Below are 25057 nucleotides of genomic sequence, written 5' to 3'. Positions count from 1 at the left end.
CTAAAACACTGGTTTATAATGAGGTGGCGAGAAGGGGTTTGCTCACCCCACCCTCCAGGGGACATTTTTGGTTGTCACAATGGCCGTGGCAGTTGGGGGCGGGGTGGATTGATGTGCTAGTGGCATCTCGTGCAACAAGAGATGCTGCTCAGTATCCTACAATGTTGTACAGGACAACCCGTCACAACCAAGAAACTTCCTACAGAGACGTAAGACTGGAAGGACAAAGAATAACAAGGAATCGCTGTGAGTCACTGTCTGCCCAGCCCTCCCCACTGCAGGGGCCACGTACCTTTGACGCCTGCGGCGTGGAGATCACATGGACTGTGCTGGGTTTGACTCCGTTAGCCTTGGGCCGCTTATAGAGAGCAAATCTGCTTTTCCTCCGGCCTCTGTCCCCATTAGGTAAAGCACCATTGTACCTACAAACAGAGATGAAAGGGTTCACTTATTTGCAGATTTTCAAAGTTCTAAGTAGACAAAGTAGACGGGATAAGGGAAAAGACAGCAACGGTCATAAAGAATTGCCCACTAAACACCCCACAAAAGGGGAGGGCTGCAAAACAGACTTCCACTATAATGAAACTCAAATCACTTCCAGAAACTTAATTTAAGAGTGATGTGCAATGTAATTATAGGTTTCCTATTCTATAAAGTCAGACTCTTGAAATCTTTTTGGAAAGAGACAGAGTATAAATAAGCAAATGAAAATTCTTCAGAGGCCATATTACTGCTGGCTCAAGTCGGCAAGTGTCATTCTAACGGACCCCAGAGAAACACTCAAGAAATATTTTTAAATGAACTAGTTAGAAAATAGCATACTAATTAAATCTCATGTCTCACTCTCAAATCATATTAACATCTGTAGGATCTTTATTTGTAGGAAGACCCAATTTAGTTACGTACATTCTTAAAAGTTCTGAATTCTCTATACTCATTCCGATTTCTATTTAAACTTTACACTGTCGGCTTAACAAAACATAGCTTGCAAAAATTGACTCTACACCATAAAATATAAACATAAAATAAGACTCTACAAGAAGGCTGCCCATAAAATGGCCCAAAGGTAAAAAGGATGAGTTTTAGTCCACAAACTGTCAATTTTAAAAGTCACCTGGAAAACACACAACGTCCTTAAGCAGATTTCCTGTATTAATACCTTAAGCTAACACCAGTGCTTTAAAAAAACGCAAGACAGCAGTTAGCATTTCAGTTTTCAACTCTATTTTCTAATTCTGGATTGAGCAGCTCCTACGCATTCTGATCACCGTCTCACGCTGTCACACTGACATGGCTGTTCCCCACCTCTCCTGTGGCAACTCTTTTCAAGAAGAGAACCAAAAGAAGGGCAGGGAATCATTAAACATTTACATGGACAAATATGACAGCCCCAGGGCTCCCTCACAGCACCTAAGTGAAGGATGGCTCATTTGGTGGCTCGTCCCTGTCTGGACACTCTTGCCTTTGCCACTCGTCCACTCACACCCAGAAGAAGAGAGCGTGGAGGCCAGTATGGCCCGTGAGAAGAGTAAAAGTTGAAACCAAGGGGTTTTGTGTGTTTGCTTTACAACTGGGTGGCTACAGTAATACAACAGATTTAAATTATCACCAGAAGTTACTCCCGCTGTGTTTTTAATGTTACCATTTCCATCACAAAGGAATGTCAGCTACATGAAAATGTTTCTAGAATACAGAGATAAGTTGTTTCAAGTCTATTCATCTCCTTTTTTCTGAGGCAAGATCAGAATAATGTACGTTATTTTTAAACATATGTGTGATCATTAGTATAATGAACATAGCCATGAGTAAACAACCATTATAAACCCACTTTGTTTTAATATATTTCCACATCAGTAAATCAAGATTAACATTCTATATTAAGAGAAACATATGAATTAATTAAAGCCAGGACTCTAAACAACTCAGAGGAACATTTTCACTGCTGTGGCCCTGAGGCAACTGGTACAAGATCTGGGGAGGTTTCCTGTGCCCCTCACGTTTCCCCAGCTCTCTGATGTATCTTCCTCTCAACTTCCCACTTGCTGCTCAACGAGATCCAACCTAGTAAGAGTATGGCAGACACTTTTAGGGATTTACTCACAACACTCCCTTCTCGAGAATCTCTCCCGTAACTCCCTAAGATAAGCCCCAACACCACGTGTGAATGAAATGGCCAGCCCAGCACCCTCCCCACCACCCAAGGCAGAGGTGGACATCTGGCCTGAGCCAGCCAATAACATTCTTCTCCCAGGGAAAGAAAAAAAAGGGGGTGGGATGGAGAGATAGCCAGCCAGTCTCTGACTGTCTAGAGCTCTAAAATGTAATCACAGGAGCTGTGGGGATGTCACAATCTGTTATGTGGATGAAGCAGCACAGAAAGTGAGGAATGAAGCAGATGAACAGACAAGCAGCAAAGAGACATGGACAGAGAAAGGGACCTTAAGGGCTGCTACGGGTCCCACTGTATCCGACCCTTGTTCATGAAATGCCTTTTAGTTTAACTCAGGTTGATTTCTGCCACTTACAACCCCAAAGCCATATCTAATATAAAGGGAAGAACACAAAAACCAGAAATGCCCATCTTAACATATGCAGAAACATTTTAATTCAAATTGCCTGAGCATCGATGCACAGATATTGCAGGTTAAGCAAATAATATGCCAGATTACTTACACTGGCTACTTACTGTGTTTCCCCAAAAATAAGACCTAGCCAGACCATCAGCTCTAATGCATCTTTTAGAGCAAAAATTATAAGACCCAGTCTTATTTTAATAAAATATAAGACCCGGTCTTATATAACATAATCTAAGACCCAGTCTTTAATATAATATAATATAATATAATATAATATAATATAATATAATGTAATGTAATGTAATGTAATGTAATGTAATGTAATGTAATATAATATAATATAATAATAATACTGGGTCTTATATTAATTTTTGCTGCAAAAGACGCATGAGAGCTGATGGTCCGGCTACGTCTTATTTTCAGGGAAATACAGTACTTAATACATCCAGATGATGGGCAGTAAAAAACTCCTATTGGAAATAATCGAGGTAACAACAGAAAAACCAGTGTTACGATGAGACAAGTTTCTAACTGGGTTAAGCTACATGGCCATTCCTTCAATATTTACAATGCCAAGTAGCAGGGCTACAGCGATGCATATCAGCTTCCCTGTCTTCACACAGCTCTCTGTTAAAAGCAGAGAAAGGCACAAGCGCAAGTGCAACAAAACACTTCTGTAAGTGGGCCGGTCGCTTTATGCACTGGTAGCTAAAGCACCTGGGAAGAGGCACTAGGGAAGGCTTCACGGAGGAGACACTGCTTGAACTGTCTTGAAATCTGAACAAGGCTAAGTGGGTAGGACAGGGCAATAGCGAGGAGCACCGCAGGTAGTTCAGCACCGCAGGTAGTTCAGCACCGCAGGTAGTTCAGCACCGCAGGTAGTTCAGCACCGCAGGTAGTTCTGCACCGCAGGTAGTTCAGCACCACAGGTAGTTCTGCACCGCAGGTAGTTCAGCACCGCAGGTAGTTCAGCACCGCAGGTAGTTCAGCACCGCAGGTAGTTCAGCACCGCAGGTAGTTCAGCACCGCAGGTAGTTCAGCACCGTAGGTAGTTCAGCACCGCAGGTAGTTCTGCACCGCAGGTAGTTCAGCACCGCAGGTAGTTCAGCACCGCAGGTAGTTCAGCACCGCAGGTAGTTCAGCACCGCAGGTAGTTCAGCACCGCAAGAGCATGAAATTCAAGAGGAGAACGGAGGGAAACAAGGGTCAAGGTAAACAAGGGCCAGATTACAACAGCCTGGTGCTCCATGATAAGGGGCCTGGCCCACCCTAAGGGGAGGGGGAAATCTGGTCAGACTTAAGCAAAGCACTGGTATGACTGGGTACAGAGTAAGTCCTCACATAATGTTGTTGATGCTTTCTGCGACTTTCAGCAAAACAATGTATAATGAAACTAATTTTACTATAGCCTAATTGGTATAAACAAGGGTTAAGTTCCCATGGTATCTCATCAGTGTTATAAGGAAGCGATGTTGAACAAAATGACATTATTCAAAGAGTTGCTGTATAAAGTAACTGCAGCAGCACAGTCCAGGACAGATGGCCAGATTAGAGTCAAGATGATCCGACGGGAGAACCATCATAACCATGGCAGGAGTACAGCAGATGGAAAGGTGGCCCCAAAAGATATGTCCACGTCCCACAACCTGTGAATGTGACCTTATTGGGGAAAAGGGTCTTTCCAGAGGTAGTTAAATTAAGGATCTCGAAATGAGATCATCCAGGATTACTGGTGGCTCCTAAATCCAATGACAAATGTCTTTATAAGAGACACACAGTGCAGAGACGAGACCCACAAAGAGAGGGAGGAGAGACCTGTGTGAAGATGGAGGCAGAGACTGGAGTTGGCAGTCCCACGGCAAAGAATGCCTGGAGCCATCAGAAGCAGAAAGAGGTGAGGAAGTCTCCTCCCCGAGGGCCTTCAGAGGCGGCACGGCCCTGCCGACACTTCGATTCCAGCCATGAAGCTTCCAGAGCAGGGAGAGAATAGACCGTTATTTTAAGCCACCATGTTGGTGGTAATTTGTTGCGGTAGCTACAGGAAACTCTAAAAGGCTAAATCAAAGCAGCAATGGTGGAAATGGGCTGGGGGATTAGAGAACATTTTTAGAGAGTTGTTTTCAATGCTTTGTAGGTGAACATCAGAATCGCCAGGGAAGCTTTATAAAAACAGGCATGCCTAAGTCTCAGGAGATTCGGAGTCATAGTTCTGGGACGGGGCTCCAGGGAGGCACGTTTTTAAAGGTCCACAGGTGATATTTACCTGCAGTCAGTTTTAAAAGGGAAAAAAAAATCAGTAGTACTTGGGGACCTGTTTGGCTACACAGAGCCAGGACAGAGGAAGGGAATGTCACATAGGCCTCTGGCCTCGACTGGGGTGAGGGCATTACTAAGAAGAGGAAGGGGAATTAAGGGACATCCAGGGGAAGACACATAGGAAGCAACAGAAGTTACAGACGTGTGTGCCTTCACCATCCAAATGGCAGTCAAAATCATGAGACTACACAAGATTACTTAAGAAAAAGGTACAGAATAAAGAAGAAGGTAAGGACAGATTCTGGGCCATATAACCATTTAAAGAAATAGCCCCTTCTTTGTCACATGCAGAAGGACCAGGACCAGCAGAAAGTTGTATCACCAAAGACGAGAGAATTTCAACAGTGCTCCATTAGTTAGTAGAACAAAAATGCACAAATATGATTTGAAAAAGATCGGGTCACTGGTCAGCTCACCCATCTTCAAAGCAAACACACAAAGTTAAAAATAAGCAAACCCCTCCAACCGTCAGTCCTGCTGTGATCTCCACTCCCATTCCCATCTTCTCACAGCCTCCAAGAATTGTGGAAGAGTACACCACCAACAATCCCACTTCTAACACTTACTGAATCTGCAATCCACTACCGTTTGATCTTCGCCTCCAAATCTAAAAGTACACATGGTCATGTGTCAGGCCCCCACCACCCCACACAGCCATCTCCACTTGGTCTCACAGTGGCTTTCCCATCAAGGAACACAGTGTAGGAAATCAAAGATGGCTACAAGTTCCCATTACTTATCCCCCTGAGAGGCGAGTGTAAGTCCATCTCCTAAACCTGGGCTGGCCTTAGTGATGTGCTTACCACCGGGATGGGGAGGAAATGACATTGTGAGACTTCCAAAGCCAGGTCTGACAAGCTTTGCAGTGTCTGCCTGGGTCTCCTGGGAGCCTTGAGCTGCCACGTAAGAAACCTGAGACTTCCATGCTGGGGAGGCCACATGTAGGTGCTCCAGGCGGCAGTCCCAGCGAAGCCCCGTCTTCCAACCACCCTGTTAAGGTAGCAGTTGAACGAATGAAGCAATCTTGGACCCAGACCAGTCCATCCATCAGCTGACTTCAGCCAAGTGACTTCAGTTGATACAATATAGGGCAGAAGAATTCCCCTTCTGAGCACCGCCCAAATTCCTGACCCACAGAATCGTACAGTAAATACAACTGTTGTTGTTTCAAGCCACTAAGTTTGGGGTAGCTGGTTACGGAGCAATAGATGCCTGGAATAGGCCCCACCCCTTCAGCATCGTCTCCTTCTCCCTGCTTCACGGTTTCTCCTTCACCCCCGATCTAATTCAAGTTAAGCAATGTCACCTCCCCCCGAACATGATCAAGTCTTCCCCTGTCCCTTCCAAAGTCCCCATATGGCCCCTCTTCCCCCCAGAGGATGGGAAGTCTGTCTCCAGCACCTGACACAGTATATGGGGCACACGGTGGCACTGAAACCCTCCAAACCAAGTACATACATGAAGGGACAGAAAAACCATCCTCTGTGTAGTGGAGTAGAGCCCAGACATAAAGATGAGATTCTGCTTACAAAGGCAGAACACTGTCATTCCACGAAAGAAGGTCAGAACGTTTCCTCACCTGGCATGCTTTTCAGCCAGTAAGTACCGTGTTTCCCAAAAAATAAGACCTAGCCGGACCATCAGCTCTAATATGTGTTTTGGAGCAGAAATTAATATAAGATCTGGTCTTATTTTAATGTAAGACCGGGTATTATATTATATTATACTATATTATATTATTATATTATATTATACCCGGTGTCTTATATTAAAATAAGACCAGGTCTTATATAAGATCAGGTCTTATATTAATTTTTGCTCCAAAAGATGCATTAGAGCTAATGGTCTGGCTAGGTCTTATTTTCGGGGAAACGGTAGCTATTTAAGATCTACTGAATGTGAAAATCTGTATCTTCATTCTAGAATGCATCAAGTGAAGTGCCTCAGGTGAGTCAGGCCACAGGGCTGGGCGCTAAGAGGTTAAGGACACAAAAAAGACGTCTTCTCCTGATGACTCAGTCAGGTAGAAAAGACAGACAAGGTAACAAAACTACACAACACTGACAAATGCTAATGAAACTGAGTTACAAAACACAATGGCAAAAACAGAAATCAGAACAGTAAGTTCTGAATTAGGACCCTGCCATGGTGTCTTGGCAGGTCCTACATACACATGTGATTCAAGTCGTGGAATTGCAATAATGGTCTTCTATAACAGCCTTGTGTGACATCACAGGCTAACTTCCACTTACCTCATACCATTTAAACTGGATGCTCTTTGGGTTTCCTATTTCTTTGTATAACTCCCCCCCCCTCCCCCGCCACCCACCTTCAGGCTACCTTAAAACGGAGGTACCTTAAAATGGAGGAGGGCTCAATAAAAGTCACCACATTAGTATGGAAATAACAATAGTGGTGTGGGGATGAAGAGATGGGAATTGAGCTCCAGCTCCTTCTCCTAGCTGATGGTGCTACACACTTGCCTAAGATGGGCCTCAGCTTCCTCAGCTACAAAGATAGCAACACAAAGTTACACCTTCAATTTAGAAAGAGATTTACAAGCCTCTTTCAAACATTCCAATTCAATATGGATGCAGAAGGCATTTCATCCAACTAAAATACTGGCATCTTGTCCAACAAAGGTGAAGGTTGTGGCTGTTATATTAACGACTGGCTTTTATACGCTGCGATGGTTCCAAAAGGCTCCCACATACTGCGGCAGTTGAGATGTGGCAGTTACACTGTCAGGTTGCCTTTTTCTTATCGTGAGGCTTTCTAGCTTCCCCATACAAAATATTTCCCAAGACAAAACATTTAAAAAGTTTCTTTATATCAGGTACACTGCACTGCCCCCAGGCTCAGTAGATTTGAAGCCCTTCTTCCAGGGTTTATACACCCGCACACTCTCACCCAGGCCCTTGCTGCAAAAGGTAGTGTGTGAAGGCAAGAGGGGGACCACATCCTGGCTCGGCATCCAATCCCGTAAGTGACTTTGCACGAGTCCCAGCACTTCTCAGACCTCTTTCCTTCCCTATAAAGTTGGAAGGCATAACATTCTGAGGTTTGGGTTCTGGTGCAGTGTGGAGGTGGGAGATGAGGGCACAGCGATCCACCCCAGGAGAGGCCGAGGTCGACCTCAGCCTCATCATCGCCACACCTACACGGACCCCTGGGCAATCACTGTTCTTTCCTGCATTTAATTCCTATGGAGTCTGTCGGGCTACACTTCCCTACCTGCTTCTTTCTCCAACCAGGCCAACAAAAGGAAAGAAGATGTAAAGTAAACCCAGTCTAAAAAAAAAAACCACAAAAAACTGTTTATGAAAAGAGTAATATTTATTACCTCATAGTTAGCCATTTGCTTCTTTGAAGTCTTTCTCCTGTCTTTTCCTTTTCAAAGTAGTACTGTCACTGAATCACACAAGATAAAGTTCTTTACTGTATTGAATCTTTGATTTTTGAGCATTGCTGGAGGGCCTGCAGCAGAGAGTGTTTCACTGAATACTTGAAGGTACATGAGGAGCCAGGAGTAGGAAAGGCTATTTATGTTCCTCTTAAAACATTTAAGACTACTTCTTTGATTCTGCTGTTGGCTTCAATAGCCTAAAATACCTCAGATTAATATGTATCGATATAATATTATGCTTTAGGCCAAAGAATCTATTTTTTTATCTTAGGGTGAAAACTGTTAACTTTAAGTATTATCCTACAGTAATTTTTGATTCCTAACAGAAAATATCACAGGAAGAGGAAAAAACGAAGTGTAGCAAGAAATGGACTGGATACAGTACAAGAATTGTACAATTCAAGAACAACCAGGTAGATTTATCAGATCTGATTCATGAATTAGTACTATCTTATAATCCATACTTCTTTATGTATTTTACCAATTAATGATCTTGAAAAACAGGTTAAATCCCACATATTCCTTTCCATCACTTTAACACTTGCTTATTTTAGGCTCTCATCACCCCTAACTTCCTTGCCCTGGACTTTGGGTGGGGCCATGTGACTTGCTTTGGCCAGTAGGATGTTAACAAATGTGATAAAGACAGATGCTTGAAATGTGCTTGGCACCTCTGCCATGGCCACAGGAAGACACATCCCAGCCAGCTTGCCAAGGAGGATGACAGACACCTGGAGGAGACCCAAACCACTTAAATGCAGCACGAAGCAAAGTCATTCCATCACTGCCTAAAGCAGACACCTCAACCAATCCCTGGATTCATGAGAATAAATGGTTGTTGCTGCAGAGTTTGGGGATGATTTGGTAAACATCGTATATGTTATATGTCATCATATGGCAAAAATTAAATGATACTCTGCATTTCAAAAGCAAATTAACTTAAATAACTTCCTCATTACCTAACGACTCTGGGCTAAAGACACATAAGTATCAAATATATAGCCATCTACGGTTTTATATAGAAGAATACTCTTCTGAAGAATAATACCGAAGGAAAAAGTCTAAAATTAGAGATAATTTCAAATGTGTCCTTTTTAAAATTGGCTATAAGAAAATGGAATTTAAAAAAAAAAAGCATACCTCTTTGTTGACAAAGAGGAAGATGAACTAATTGTACATCTTATTTGTTTTCAGTAAATCATTACATCAAATAAATTTGTGGTCCCTCAAATAAGTTACACAATGTGTGCAAACAAAGGTCTCAATTTCTAAAAACCAAATTTAGACATAAGAGAATGAAGATAAAATTAATAATTACTTGGCAGAGCATTGACTCTTTTAAATCTGTTTATACACAACTTCTACTGTAATAAGAGGCCTCTAAAAAGTGAGCATCTCAAAGGCTTCCTAAAAAGGAAACATCTGAAACTCACATTAAGCCTATCATCTAACATGTATTAAGCTATGGATATTTCAAATAAAGAACTTCATGGTACAAAGAAATGTGGTTATTGGCCCAAAGTTTGAGTAAGTATTAAGGCCAGAAATTAAAACTAGTATCGGAATCTCTTCTGTATCATACATAACTTATTATAACTATTCCTAACTATTAAAATAATTACTTCCAATCTCCTTTCCTTTTCTAAAATTTCATGGCATACTTCTCTTACTACTCCTAAAAAGAATCACACAAAGATATATGCTTTATTCTACTAATGTTTACTTACTTTAAACTTTTAGAGTATGCATAGAGAACTTTTAGAAATTCCTAGAAATACAGACATGCCAGGACAAGCAAATCCAACTTTTGAACATTACTAGGAAATGTCCTGACAAATTACTTACTAAAAAGATATATAATTGATGTTGCATACAACGATTAAGTTCTCAAGACAATTAGTTATAAAATCTATTAGCTTTATTCAATTACCCACGACAGAATTTTGGGGAGGGGGAGTGATTTTATACCAAATATAAATACTTTTTAATGAGCTACAAAGCACAGAGCCATCCGTGGCTTTATGTTATGCATGATGATACTACATGGATTTATTCCCTTTCATGTAACTTTTCTTAAGATTTTTCTATTTCTAGAACTTACATACATATAACAAATAGCTGAAACAGAAGATTTATAAATACTAGAAATAAAAATGTATACAAAAATCAAGTTTATTTCAAGAAATGGAGGCACTCTCTAAAACCTCATTTTATAACAGCAAAGTAGTAGGTGAGTCAGGTCAATTACATAAAAGGGCTTCTAAGCCTCTCTATATTAAATGATTTTTGTAACAATCAATGCTTCAATGCTAGGAGCATTAAGCCACTAGCTGCAAAATGGAAAAAAAAACAACCCTTCATATTCACCATGAAAATACATTAACTTGTCAATTACCACAGATAGTGCATTATTTTTACATGGATATAGGAATCAGTCAACAGCCATGTACATAATGTAAATACAGGGAGTATATCAAGAATTTAAGAATCAGAACACATCAGCCTCCCCTCAAATCTCCCAATTTATAATTTTTTTAAAATACAAAAAGATTATTAGGAAATTTTTAGGCATATTCAGAGAGGGACAGTTTGAGACCTACAAATCACCTTAGATACATACTTACTCATTGTCCACATCTGCATTGTCCAATATAATATCCACTAGCCACATAGGGTTATTTAAATTTTAGTAAAATTAAAACTCAGTTCTCACATGAGCCACATTTCAAGGGCTCAACAGCCACATGTGGACAATGGCAACCATGCTGGACGGCAGAGCTGTAAACATTTCCAACACCACAAAATTTCTATCGGACAGTTGAACATCTATTACAGATGTTCGAGCAAGTCAAATAAAGAGGCGCCTTCAAGGTCACAGAGCCCATCAGTAGTAGGATTCTGAATCCTACTGCAATTCTGCCCTTAGGATTCCTAGAATTTGACAGTTTTGGAACACTGTATTTGTAAGAGTCCCTCTGAATAACCCCCGTCTCTTGCTTGAAGACGTTTTGTCTCTATCTGGTAACTCAGAAAAAGTCCTACTGCCTTTGAGGGAAAGGAAACATGCTGGCATCAAAAAATATATTTTGCTTGGGGCCACATCATTTTCTCTAGGGACACATTTTGGAATTTGCAATGTAATTTCTGGCAAAGTGTGATTCAATTATAAAAATTCACTTTATAAACAACTTCTAAATTCAGACCTAGTACAGATACTCAAAGGCATTTGATAAAATTCTTTATCCATTCCAGATTAATGTTTTTAAGAGCCAAGAATAAAAGAATAATTTCCCTCCTGTAATTATTTAAAGGTTAAACAGTAAAAGGACTTATATTAAAAATCAGAACCTAAACAAGGATGTTTCACTATTACTATTTGTACTAAACACCGGTCATTGCCCAACCGAAAACACTGAATTAGAAATAAGGGATATTAACTGTAGGAAAAGAACATACAACCTTAGTGTTATTGCTACAGTAATTAAAACTTGTATTACTTGAGAACAAAAACCACAAATCAATGGAACAGATGATATTTCTCTCCAGAAATAGACCCTTAACTATAGAAAAGAGTAACAGAAGATGAAGGACCACCAGTCAATGGGAAAGAAACTGGATTATTCAATTAATTGTTTACAGAAACTGACTAGCTACTTTGAAAGAAAAAAAAAAATAACTGTTTAGAGCCACATCTTACATTCTACCACAAAACAAAATCTAAAATACTCAAAGGTAAATATGAAGAGCAGTCTTAAAATTAAAGAAGTAAACAAAGTTGATTGTTTATAGTATCCCTGAATCAGAAATAATGTTCAAAACATAAAAGCAACGGAAAAAAAATTACAAAGAAAAAGACTGGTACACTTAAATACGTAAAAATGTGAACCTTCTTCCTATCAAAAATTATAAAATTACACATAAAACAAAACTAGAAAAATATTGACAATGTGATAAAAGCTTAGCATCTTTAATAAATTTTTTTACAAATAAAAGAAAAAAAACCACAGACATCCCACAAACACACAATAGAAAAATAGGCAAAGAACATGAACAGAAAATCAGTATTTTTTTTAAATGATCAATCTTATCAGGAATCAAAAACATACAAATGAAAGCAGTATTTCATTATTTGCCAATAAAATCACCAAACTGTTGAAGTGGCACAGTTTTCTAATACACCATCGGTGAGAATCTTAATTGAGCATCTCCCTGTAAAATAATTCAGCTACATGTACCAACACTCTTATAAAAGCACTGATGTTCTTTGACCTAGTAATTCTAATTTGAGAGGTCTATCTTCAGTGTTGAAATGCAAGTCAAGTTTTATGCACAAAGATGTCAAATTATATCATTACACATAATAGCAACAACTACAAATAACCTAAATATTCAATAACAATGGATTAAGTAGATAATGCAATTCTGTATGATGAAGTCATATTTATCACAAATTCTTAATAGCAATGAAAAAGGATTATGAAAACCAGAGAATACAAAATCGTCGCTAACATGTTCAAAATATTAAATATTCATAGGAAAAGCTGAAATAAATACACCAAAATATTAACAATGATATTGACAGTATAATTATGTGACTTAATCCTTATTTATATTTTTCTATATTTTATAAATGTCTATGTTGAGTATTTTTTTAAGTTAGAATTAAACATTTAAAAAAGCTGCTATTTGGTTAAATAAGGTAGCCTCGTTTTAATTTCTAATGGTACAATATTGCTCAATTTGGACCTGAAACAAGACCCAGAAATAAAATCAACCCTAAGATGGGAAGAAGATTTAAATTTTGACTCACTGGAAGACCACAATGTGTCTCAAATGGTAAATGGTTACACTCACAAACATCATTTATGCATGGATTATTTCTGGCAGACAAGTAGAAAGAACTAGGCTTTTCACAGCTGGAAAAGCTGTTACTTTACAAAAAATTGTTTGCATCTATCATTTTTGTGCTCTTTAAATTTTGAAAATTTCCCAAGTTTTCTACTTCTACCACAGATATCCTTGACATGAATATATTTAATTCTTTAATACAGAACCTTCGTCAAATTTCAAACTCATGTCACTTATCATTAGAGTACAAACACTTTTGAAAATGTTGTTATCTAAAAAAATGTCTCTGGATTAATACCTAGAAGAAGAGAAACCTTAACACCACTAATCAGGCAGTGTCAAACTTCAATTTCTCTCACATGGGACCATCTTCCTGATACCTTCTCTCCAGATGAACAGGGTATTAGGTTTTATATTTACACCTTGACTCTGATGACAAATAAGAGCACGAATTTCAGCCAACTCATGGAATTAGCAACCTGATATGAATTAAACTTTGAAATAAATCAGGATTGTTCATGCTGCCCAAACTAGAATATATAGAACCTGTTTTCCAGAATAGTTACAGTAATGCTACTCAAAAACAAACCAATAAATCAAAAACATTCATTTTCAAAAGAGTTTGTCAGGTGAGCTAAAGAAAAAAATTAAACAGGTTTTCCTGATATCATCCTTCTCACAGTTTTTAATATACTAATATGCCCTATGAACCCAAGTGGCACTCACAGCATGTGGTATTTCCCAAAGTTATTTGACCTAATATTATACCATCAGGGCACATACACAACCATTTCCCAGAATACTGCTCTGAGCAGCCAAGTCTGGGAACTGCTGCCTTTGGTGTGTATACATATACCATGTAGCTCACTGTGTTATTAAAAGATACAGAATAATGTCTTTTAAAAAGCAGGAATTAGAAAAAAAATGGATTTTTATATTGCCTTTCCCATTAATATACATTTTCTAATTGACATCAACTGGAACTGGACTTCCCTAAGTGGCTTCACTTTACAGCTATTTTCGTACTACAGTATCTACTATAAGGAAGAATGAATGTTATAATGATAAATTAATACAGTTGTAAAGAGAATGTTCCTTTAATTTACCTCTTTGGTATATTAATGACAAGCTACAGTCAAGGAAGTGCTAGAAATGAAAAACTGAGAGGTCAAAACCATAAACACAGCTCATGAACCTTTCTCACACGGACCCAAGGGAGGCCTAAACAAGGCAGGAGCTAAAAGACAGGAGCAAAAAGTTCCTGGGACCTACAGTGATTACAGTAAAGCTGCCACCACTCAGAAACCTCAGGCAATGAATGAGCCACGCTAGGGAGCCCCAGTATCTGGTTTTGCTCCCATACAAAAGACTGTTCACTGTCCCCCAATACTCAGTCTCCCTTCTTCCTTTTGGTCAAATAATAATCACAATCAGTGGCATTTAAATAATGCTTCCTTTATGCCAGGCACTATCCTGAATGCTCTCCTTGTAGTAACTTCATGTAATCCTCACCACAGCCCTATGAGGTACTTCCCAAAGTTATCTGACCTATACTCTTATTATAGCATTTTAAAGGGAAGAAAATAGGCCCAGAGAGGTTAAGCAACTTTCCCAATCTCTCACAGTCATTAAGTGGCAGAGCTGGGACTAAACAGTGCATAAGTGGGAAGCCCCCTAAGTTTCCCTTGCAGCTAGGTGTGGTCATATGACTGTTTGGGACAATGGAACCAGACCTTAAGTGACCCATACAACTTCTGCCTGCTCCCCTTAAAGGTGAAACCACTTTCCCTAACCTTTCTCTTCCCTGAGGGCTGGAACACAGATGGGAGACAGCACAGTTTATACTATGTGAAGGAGACCAACCTCCTGAGAGTAACAACATGAAAGGAGCCTGGGTTCCTGAATGACCCTGTGGACTACAGCAGCTGCAACTGCTCAGTGTTGGGCTGTTTTGTCAGAGAGGACAGCTCCTACATTTCAGCTATATTATTTAGAAATATTTCAGGGTATCTTTGTTAAGAGGAACTTAACCTCATTTTGTTTAAACCGCACACTTGCTTTGTCTTCTGAAATAAGCTCTATTAACAATTTGTGTAATAACTTGGTTCTTAGTTTTGGTCCAGATAAGAACTATTACTTATTAAATGCTTACTTGACACAGCTGTAACCACACACGAACTGCATTTCTTTAGCACATATTCTGATTAATCCAAGCCAGCTTTGTTTAGCCTAATAGAACTATGACTCACATGCATTCTGGCCACTAGACACTCTTACCTGTACATATACTGGATGTCCCCTCCTTTTAATCATTAAGCCCCTAGGACATTAAGTTCTGATCAGCATCAAACTAGTTTCACGTCTACCAACTACGGCCAAGACACAATTACTGAAACTCAAGCTAGAATAAGGTTAAACAAAGTCAAACAAAGGTAACACCTTGGCCTCAGTTAAGTTTCAGCTCCAGACTCCTGAAGGCGGAACAGCCCCACACACTGCATCCCCCAGGAACTGGATAGAACGATGCCGTGACTGACAGCAGGACCTGCTGCTGTGATCAACTTGTCCCCGCCTGAGCCCAGACAGATCAGTAGAGCCTAAGATCCCAACTCCCACAATAACCACAATTAGTGATTTTTCCTTTATATAACCTCGTCACTAGAGGCCATCAGGGAGCCAGGTTTTTGACAGTATTAGCTCACCTGTGTCTCCAGGCTCGGTGCCAATTCCTTAAATAAACCTTTACTTTCTTTGCTGCAACCTCCTGTTCATGACTTTTTTTTCTGCTTGGATGCACACAGGCAAGCAGATGCTTTGAGTCTGTGGTAACAATGTTCTAACCATTTTGCATGTATTAACTAATTTAATCTCCCTAACAATTCTAGGGGGGGGGGCCTGTTAATATTTTCATCCAATAGATGAGAAACTGAGGCACTGGTTAAGCAGCCTGTCCACCATCAGAGAGCTGAGATGAAAACCAGAACATTGGCTTTACATCCTAGCTGGACAGGTATGTTCCAATGATTGAGGTATTACCAAGTCCATGCAACATGTTTAGCAAGTTCAGTCCCTTGAGAAACATGCGACACTTACAATACAGAATGTTGTTCTAAAACAGGTCTGTGTAAAATAGTAATGGAGCACCAAGGTTGGAGCATATGGGGCCAGTTAAGTATGGGGTAAACAATGCTCAAAAGAGTTCACAGAGAAAACTGAAGACAGTGGAGTAGGTAAACGCTGTGCTTGCTTCCTCCCCTGACCACATTAAAATTACAGCTAAACTACAGAACAACCATCACTGAGAACCATCTGAAGTCTAGCTGAACAGAAATCCTATAACAGAATATACAGAAGAAGACCTAAAAGGGAGCTCCCATAAGACTGTCAGTTGATTTCTCAACAGAAACTTTGCAGGCCACAAGGGATTGAAGTGAAATATTCAAAGTGGTGAAAAGCAAGGAAATACAACTAAGATTAGTCTACCCGGCAAATCTACCATTTAGAATTGAAGGACAGATAAAGAGCTTCCCAGACAAAAAAAAAAAGCTAAAGGAGTTCATCAACACCAAAATAGTATTACAAGAAATGTTATAAAAGGACTTCTTTAAGATAAAGAAGAAAAAGATAAAAAATATGAATAATAAAATGTCAGTAACTACATACCTATCAATAATTACTTTTAATGTAAATGGATTAAATTCTCCAATCAAAAGACAGAGGGTGGCTGAATGGAGAAGAAAACAAGACCCTTACATATGCTGTCTACAAGAGACTCACTTCAGATTGAAACACAAACACAGACTAAAAGTAAAGGGATAGAAAAAATATTTAATGAAAATGGAAACAAACAAGACAAAAAATCTAAGGTAGCAATACTTATACCAGACAAAATGCTTTAAAACAAGAGACAAAGAAGGGCCCAATAATTCCACTTATTTATCAGAAGAAACTCAAAACACTAATTCAAAAAGACATATGCATCCATATATGTTCATTGCAGCATTTACAAGAGTCAAAATATGGACACACCCTAAGTGCCCATCAATAGATGAATGGTAAAGAAGTAGTACATATATACAATGGCATATTACTCAGACACAAAAAAGTGTGAAATCTTGCCATCTGCAACAACATGGATGGCCCTACAGGGTATTACGCTAAGTGAAGTCAAACAGAGAAAGTCAAATACCATATGATTTCACTTATATGTGGTATCTGAAAAAATAAGATAAACAAACAAATAAAACAGAAACAAACTCATAGATACAGAGAACATTTTAGTGGTTGCCAGATGGGAGGGGGCTGGGGGGAATCAGTGAAAAATGGGAAGGGATTAAGAAGTACAAATTGGCAGTTACAAAATAGTCACGGGGATGTAAAGTACAGCATACGGAATCTAGTCAATAATATTGTAGTAACTATGTATGGTGTCAGATGGGTACTAGACTTATCAAGGGGATCACCCGTAAGTTATATAAATGTCTAATCACTATGTTGTACACCAAAGACTAATATAATATTGTATGTCAACTGTAATTGAAAAATAAATTTTTTTTTAAAAAAAAATGTTCACAGAGAACACTGTAGAGCAATGCATTAGATGGAAGGAAAAATTCACCAGGTAGGTGGGGAGGGAGGGCAAGGAGGTCCAGAAGGAACTGTATATGTAAAGGCCATGTGATAGTAAACCCCTGCAACTGCTCTGAGTTGCCAAAGATGCTTCAAAGAGGCTCCACGGGATACTGTGGGTGGGGGTGGGAAAACAACATTGCCAGAAAACTGGTGGGTACTGCCCAGTTTACCTTCAATCTCATGTTTCACTTTTTCTTTCTAAGCTCCATCTATAAACATGACAAAGGTGCTTGAGCCTCTAATTTCCATAAGTTCTTAACACCCAAGAGACAATATAATTGGATCTCCTTAGCTTCAGTCTTCTTATCTGTAAAGTTCTATCCGACACCTCAGAATCTAGGGTTGAATGAACCCTGGACATCACCCGGTCCTCTCCACTGCCACCGGAGTCCACACTGCTTTCTCTGAGACAGAGGAGGCCCAACCAGCTGTCCACTCCTGGAACGCGGCCACAGGGAAGGGCTGGCTCACGCTGGGCCCATGTCCAGCCTTCCTGATGCGAAGTTAAATCTGGCTTCTTCATCTTGTTTATCTGATGTTCACGTCAAGTCTTTTCAAGCAACACAAATGAGTCTACCCTTTTCTGTCTGACAGCCCTTCACACATTTAGAATCACACAAAAGATTGTAAGATATTTTCCAAACACTATGACTACCTAAATAGGTATTTAAACAGTTATTTATGTAAAGTATCTACTCCTAAAATTCACTAATAAATATTATATCAGATATAAGCTAACCTGAAAAGAAACTATTTAAACTATTTAGAAACTATTTTAAAGTGGTAAAAAAAACTAAACAAAAAGGTAATATATAATGGGATTATGAGATTATATTGAATCAATCACTATACATGGCACTCATTAAAATCCATCTTCATTCTTAAACTCTGTTTAAATGAATTTTTTTTATTTTGGCTATACGTGGGGAAATGGTTTCCTTCAAGTTGGCATTTTGGCACTAACACTGGGTCTTAATGTTAACTACCAGACCCACTTGACAGTTACAGAGTGCTTTTTCCCAGGGACATAATCCCCGTAATATTTCCTCCTTAAACTGTTTTGCTTTTGAGGAGATCAAAGCATTTTACCTTATTTATCTTTACACCTGACTTGAGAAGGACAGGAGCACGTAAAATTACAGAGGTCAACGTTATTCAAGTTTCCTCTTAATAGCAATATTGGTAACGTGTATCCTATAGATTTCTAGAAAAGCCATCAATCTAGCCCACAACATAGCTGGGGCCAGGACACAAAGTTATAGGGGAACAGGATCTGTTAAGTGTCCCACCATTACCAAAAAAGAAAGCAGGAAAAATGTGTCTTCTGTGCATGAGAGGAAAGATATTAAATATCCTTCAAAAATAAAAGAAAAAGACAAAATATCTGCATTATCCCCGGAAAGATACGTGAGCTCTTCAGACCAAGAACAAAAATATAAGGCATACAATATTTTAAACGGAGATCTTAACATCGTATTCACAGATGCGTCAAAGGTATGACAAGTGATATAATCTGGAAATAAACTTTGAGGCAATACAACGCCCGAAGGTCAGGTAAAAATTAATCTAGCAGAATGACAAAAAGAATCTTTGCAGTTGTGATCTAGTTTTTATTAAAAAAAAAAAAAGAAAGTAAAAGGTGGGCTCCTATCTCCAAGGAAACTGGAACTATTGAAACCAAATTGAGAAATACTTGGTGATTCTTCCTTACCAGCATCGTCTTCATGGCCTCCCATGCTCCTTTGAGCAGGCATTATTTTATAAAACACAATCCATATGTGATTACGCTTGGCAAGTAGCAGAAATAAAAAAGGACAAAGAATGAACTGCCACATTCAGAATATCTAACCAGAAGAAAGCAGAACTAGGCATAATGAGAAAGTTAAACAGGGACAAGTACATTGTAGGCAAAGCCCTCAATTTTCAAGTATCATGGATATGTGTGGCTTAAAGCTTATCTAATAGGTTTGTACACTTTGGCATCTAACTTCACAATTCTTATTTCAATTTTATTACAACCCCAGTAGAAAGGATTTGGGTAAAATATAACCTACACTTTCTGAGCATGAGGGCTTTTGATTACTGAAACAAGTCATATAAGGAGGCGGTATCTTACGAAGCTTTTTCAATCAGCAAGCGGGCTGAATCTAAACCTGAAAGACGCAGTGACCCAACACGCCTACCTCCTCGTGATGCTCTCGCACAGCTTCTCATTTCCCACATGTATCTGCTGCTCACCCCGCCTTTAACCCAGACTCTTCAGCTCTCTCATCTGCAAATTCTTATTGAGGGCACACTTGGTGCCACGCACTGTGCTAGACGCCAGGGTCACAAGCATATAAGGAAAGCAGTACACAGCCCAGCAGGGGTACAGAGAAGCAAGCACACTGTTACACTCCGGGACGAAGTCACACAGAGGTTTGTGAAAGTGCTGGGAGGCAACAGGAAAAGAGGGGCGGGGAGGGAAAGGTGTCTGGGAAGGTTTGGGTACCCTGGGCACCACCACGGAATCTGGGAGGGATGAGCTTATTCCTTGTTCAGCGTGGACAAAGGTGGGAAAGACAGGGTGTCTGAGACAACCAGGGCAGGGTCTGCAAAGGCTGGATGGATGCTCCAGAGACCCAAGGACATCTGAGCAGCAGCGAGCAGCTCCATGGGGGACTAGAGGGGTCAGGAGGCAGGTCCTGCCCTGTGGAGCCTACACACGAGAAGTTGCCATTGCATCCTACAGCCAACACACACAGCCATATACTGTTTTATATAAATCCTAAGAGTCCCACAAATTGCTTTTCATTGTTCCCGTACCTCTCCAGTAGCACAGACTGGAGTGGAGAAAAGATGAAAAGGAATTAGGAGGTGACAGACATGACAGAGATAGGAGTGAGAAGTCAAATCGGAAGGAAGAAAAGTTTTAAAAACGCAGTGACCCACAGATGTGGGAGGTGAGGCTTACTTCCAGGTTCTGGCTTACGTGCTGGTAGTGCCAACAGCCAGCGATGGAAGCGAGGGGAAGGAGGCAGATGTGAGGCGGAAGAGCGATACTGATCTTGGTGCTAAACTTGGTGCTATGATCAGAAGTTAGCCTGGACTTCCCAGCTCCTGCTATTAAAACACTGAACTCCAACCTGCCTGTTCCCGGGCTATTTATACATAGAACATTGTCTTATACGAATCTGATTCCAAGACAACTTGTCACACTAATAAGGCTGTGGTCAAAATACTGCCCAGGTAACGACACAACAATACTTTAGTTTCCCTTTTCAGCACACACCCAAACCACACACTTAAAAATATCTGCTAATCCTCCTACACAGTTCTCGCCTTTCCCTCAGTTTCTAAAAGCTGGGCCAGAGTATTCTATCAGGACAGGCAGCTGTGGGGGTGCTGCTTTAGCCCAGCTGGAGATCACTATCGGGATATTCTTCAAGATTCCAGTGTCTGACAAATAGGTCACATAAAACCAGAGTTTATAAAGATAAAAAAGAATTAATATTAACATTAAACAGAAAGAAAGCACTATCCTCAGAATGCCATCCTACGTAACTGGCCGCTCCCATAGGAGGTGTTCAGAACATCAAGTGAAAGGCAAAGTAACAACCCATCCCACCACGGAGACTTCCACATCTTCTCCTTCCCTCTGCCCACATGCATGTGCGGCTGTCCCCCATAACCGTAAAGGACAACATTCTTGCCAATCACACTACACATTCAGTAAGATGGTATAGCATGTTTGGGCACAGGGTGGCGGGTTCTTTAAAAGTTAAACATACACTTATTATAGGACCCAGTAATTCTACTCCTAAGTATCTAAGGAGTAGAAGACATGCAAGCAAATGTCCATAACAACATTATTCATAAAAGTCCAAAAATTGGAAACAATCCAAGTGTCCATCAACTGGTGTACGGATAAACAAAATGTGGTGCCATTCATAAAATGGAATATTGTTTGGTCAGAAAAAGGAATGCGGTACTGAAACATGTTACAATATGGACGAAGCTTGAAAATATTATGTTAAATGAAATGAGTCAGACACAAAAGACTACACACTGTACGATCTTATTTACGTGAAGTTTCTAGAGAAGGCAAAATGATAGGCACAGAAAGCAGATGAGTGGTTGCCGAGAGCGAGCAGTGCGAGCAGGAATTCAGTACAACCTCGCACAGGGAATCTTTGGGGTGAGGAAAGCATTCCGAACTGCACTGTGGTGATGAATTTATAAATGAATATACAGATTTACTAAACCATTGTACCGTATTCTTGAATAGGGCAATGGTATGGGGATATAAATTATACCTCAATAAAGCTATAAAAAAGAAAAACAGACTACTCATCAACAGAAAAATGGAGACTTTAATCTTATAGTGTTACAACACAGGCAAAATTTCTCTCTCAGCATGTAAACAACAGGATTCCATAATAAGGATTGTGTTAAAATATTACCAGCAACTTCCAAAGTTCTCCTTCGTAGGATATTCCAAAAGTACCAAACTGCCCATGCCACCAGACCCCCACGACCTTCTACTGGCTTTCAGTTCTCTAAACTACTTCTCACCCTTCAGATTTCACCCTAAATGCTACGTCGTCTCCTACCACCCAGCGCGCCTCCTACACACCTCCAGTACAGCACTCGGTCATCGTACGGTAACTGTTTGATCATCTCTCTCTTTACTGAACCAATGTTTCGCCAGTGGGGATTCTTGGGGCTCCATAACACAGCAAGAAGCATACTTGCTATCTTGTTTTTCAGTGACCCAGCTTATACTGCAGGTAGAATCAGGATGGGACAAACTATTACCATTTTAATTGTCTGGTACCGACAAGAAACCAGCAGAGACAGACCTATCTGCAGATGATGCATTTAGCTCAACAGAAGGCCAAGTGAAATCACACTGCTTGTGCAAGAACAAAGACTCAGCAGTTCCAAGAGGGAACTGCTGGTGGGAAGACTGAGTCAGCCCATGGCAGCAGAGGCACGCCGACCTCAAACACCTTGGTCCTTACAAGCCAATACAATATTTTGTATCACAAATGGTGCTTTTGTGTTAGCAAAACAATACCATCCGTCATGTTAAATACGGTTAATTTGGATTCTAGGGGCTTTGTAGTTTTATATTTCATTGCAAATTGGCTTTGGTTTATAGTTGTAAAATAGATAGAAGCATAAGGTGTTTATTCCTAGTTATGTGTTTGTATATCCCTAAGTAACATTATTACAAAAGTAATGTAAGTCAACACTAAGGATGCCAGATTTTTTTTTTCCTTTGAAACAGAACCATGTATTACTACTCAAGTTAGAAAAACAGTGCACTAGAATATATATATGCCTTAATAGCAGAGTCCTTAGCTTTTACTTTCTGTAGTCCAAATGCATGGCACAGGAGAAACATTCCTAAAATATGGTTGAATAAAATGACAGTTTGCATTATGCTGCTACTGTTCCAAAACAGCAGAAACATGAATTGCTTCTGTCTGGTAATGCCTATTTTAAAGCTTTAAACTCTGGGAAGTTATCCTTTTCTCAAAGGTAGAAAAACTAACCAAGTAGCACTTACAGAAAGAGTGGAGGGTAGGAGTGGGAGGAAAAGGGAGGGCAACAGGCATTCTGTGAAAGGAATCGGTTGCTTTCACTGAATTATTTCAACACAATCATATAAGCCAAAATAAGACATTTATAAAATACTTCCTTGGAATCCAGGACTTAACCTAACACCCATCTTTTGGTCTCTTTCTACCCCTTTCCAAACTGGGTCTTTCACCTCCCTCTTCTCTTTTAATGAAAACACTAGTAGAGGGAAAAGCTGGTAAAAAAAGAATAGGATGGATGGCCTTGTTCATTTGGTTAACTCAACAGCTACGCACTGTACCAGACACCATACCAAGTTTTGGGGATACAGGACAAGACTGAATAGGGGGTCCAGTAAAGAAGACAAACGATAAACGAGATTATAAATAACAGGGATAATTGGAAATTCGGACAAGTGCTATTCTATGTTCACTGTAACATCTAAAATTTTTTACATGGAAAACAGTAAAAACCAAACTAGGATACTATATCTGTTTCTCACAGCAATTCTGTAACTCCTTCATGCATATATGAGGTGTGATGGTCAGTTTTATGTGTCAATTTGGCTAGACTTACAGTCCCCAGTTATTCAATAAAACACTAATCTAGGTGTTGCTATAAAGGTGTTTTGTACATGTGATTAAAGCCCATAATCAGGTAATTTTAAGTAAGGGAGATTATCCCAGATAATCTGTGTGGGCCTGATTCAATCAGGTTGAAAGGCCTTAAGAGCAAAGCTGAGGCTTTCCTGAAGAAGGAATTCCACCTGTGGACTGCAGCGTCAGCCCGTGCCTGAGTGTTCCAGCCTGCCCTTCCTGATGTTTCCAACGAGCCTAACCAACCCCCACAATCATATAAGCCAATTCCTTACAATAAAACATTTAATGTATCTTCTAACTCTTTCTGTTTCTCTGGTTAAACCTTCAATGATACAATACAATCAAACAAATCACTAAATACATTGTAGATAATGAGAACCTGGTTTCTCATTGTCTAAGAAAGAAGGTACACAAATAAGGAAAGAGGGAAGGCTGGAAGGACCTGTATGGTGCTGGACGGGAATCAGAGGTAGCAGCCGAACAATGGTTTCTTGTATATATACATACATATATGTGTATGTATATATGTATGTATACATATGTATGTGAATATGTATGTATATATACATTTATACAAATATAGATACAGAAATAAATATAGATGTGTATGTAAGCATAAGTTAGTATATATATGAGTTTTTCCTAGTTCTGTCCACTGAGAGGGCCTAGGAGCAATAAGCTCAGTTAACACCCAGACCTTGGTTTCTAAATATCATTCTCCAATAAAAGGAACCAACGCTTCTTGGGAAAGGAGCTGATTTCAGAGCTGGGGAAGGAAAAGTACAAGATGAGTCTGAACATCTCATAGTGCCAGAAAACAAGAAAGTGCTTGACAAAAAAAAAAAAAAAAAAAAAAATGGAGCCAACCTGAAGGAGCTCCCAGAGGCCAAAGCTGGAACAATATGAGCAAACAAAACAACAACAAAAAAAGTAGTACATTTGGATTGTAACCCATAAAATAAAACAACCATATTCATTTTGCTATGAATAATAAGTACATACAGAAGAGAAGAGACAGTTCTTCTTCTTTACAGAAGAATATCAATTAATGAATACAAAAGGAATGAAGGAAATACAGACTCACCATTAGGCAAACACTGCAGTAATAGTTATTG

At 39.7% G+C, this 25057-nt stretch overlaps 1 protein-coding gene across 1 annotated transcript in view; it reads right to left on the bottom strand.

The window, feature by feature from the left end:
- The window catches only part of PELI2 (pellino E3 ubiquitin protein ligase family member 2), a 158715-nt gene that overhangs the window by 108411 nt on the left and 25247 nt on the right, over positions 1-25057 (bottom strand). Inside the window, exon 2 of the mRNA XM_019725779.3 lies at positions 293-422. Coding sequence (XP_019581338.1) covers positions 293-422 — 130 coding nt within the window. The remainder of the gene's footprint in view (positions 1-292; positions 423-25057) is intronic.

This window comes from Rhinolophus sinicus, chromosome 3, assembly GCF_057876585.1.
Source record: "Rhinolophus sinicus isolate RSI-liver-muscle chromosome 3, RSI-T2T, whole genome shotgun sequence".
Lineage (NCBI taxonomy): Eukaryota > Metazoa > Chordata > Mammalia > Chiroptera > Rhinolophidae > Rhinolophus > Rhinolophus sinicus.
Note: the sequence above shows the minus strand (reverse complement) of the source record. Positions and strands in the feature narration are given on the sequence as shown.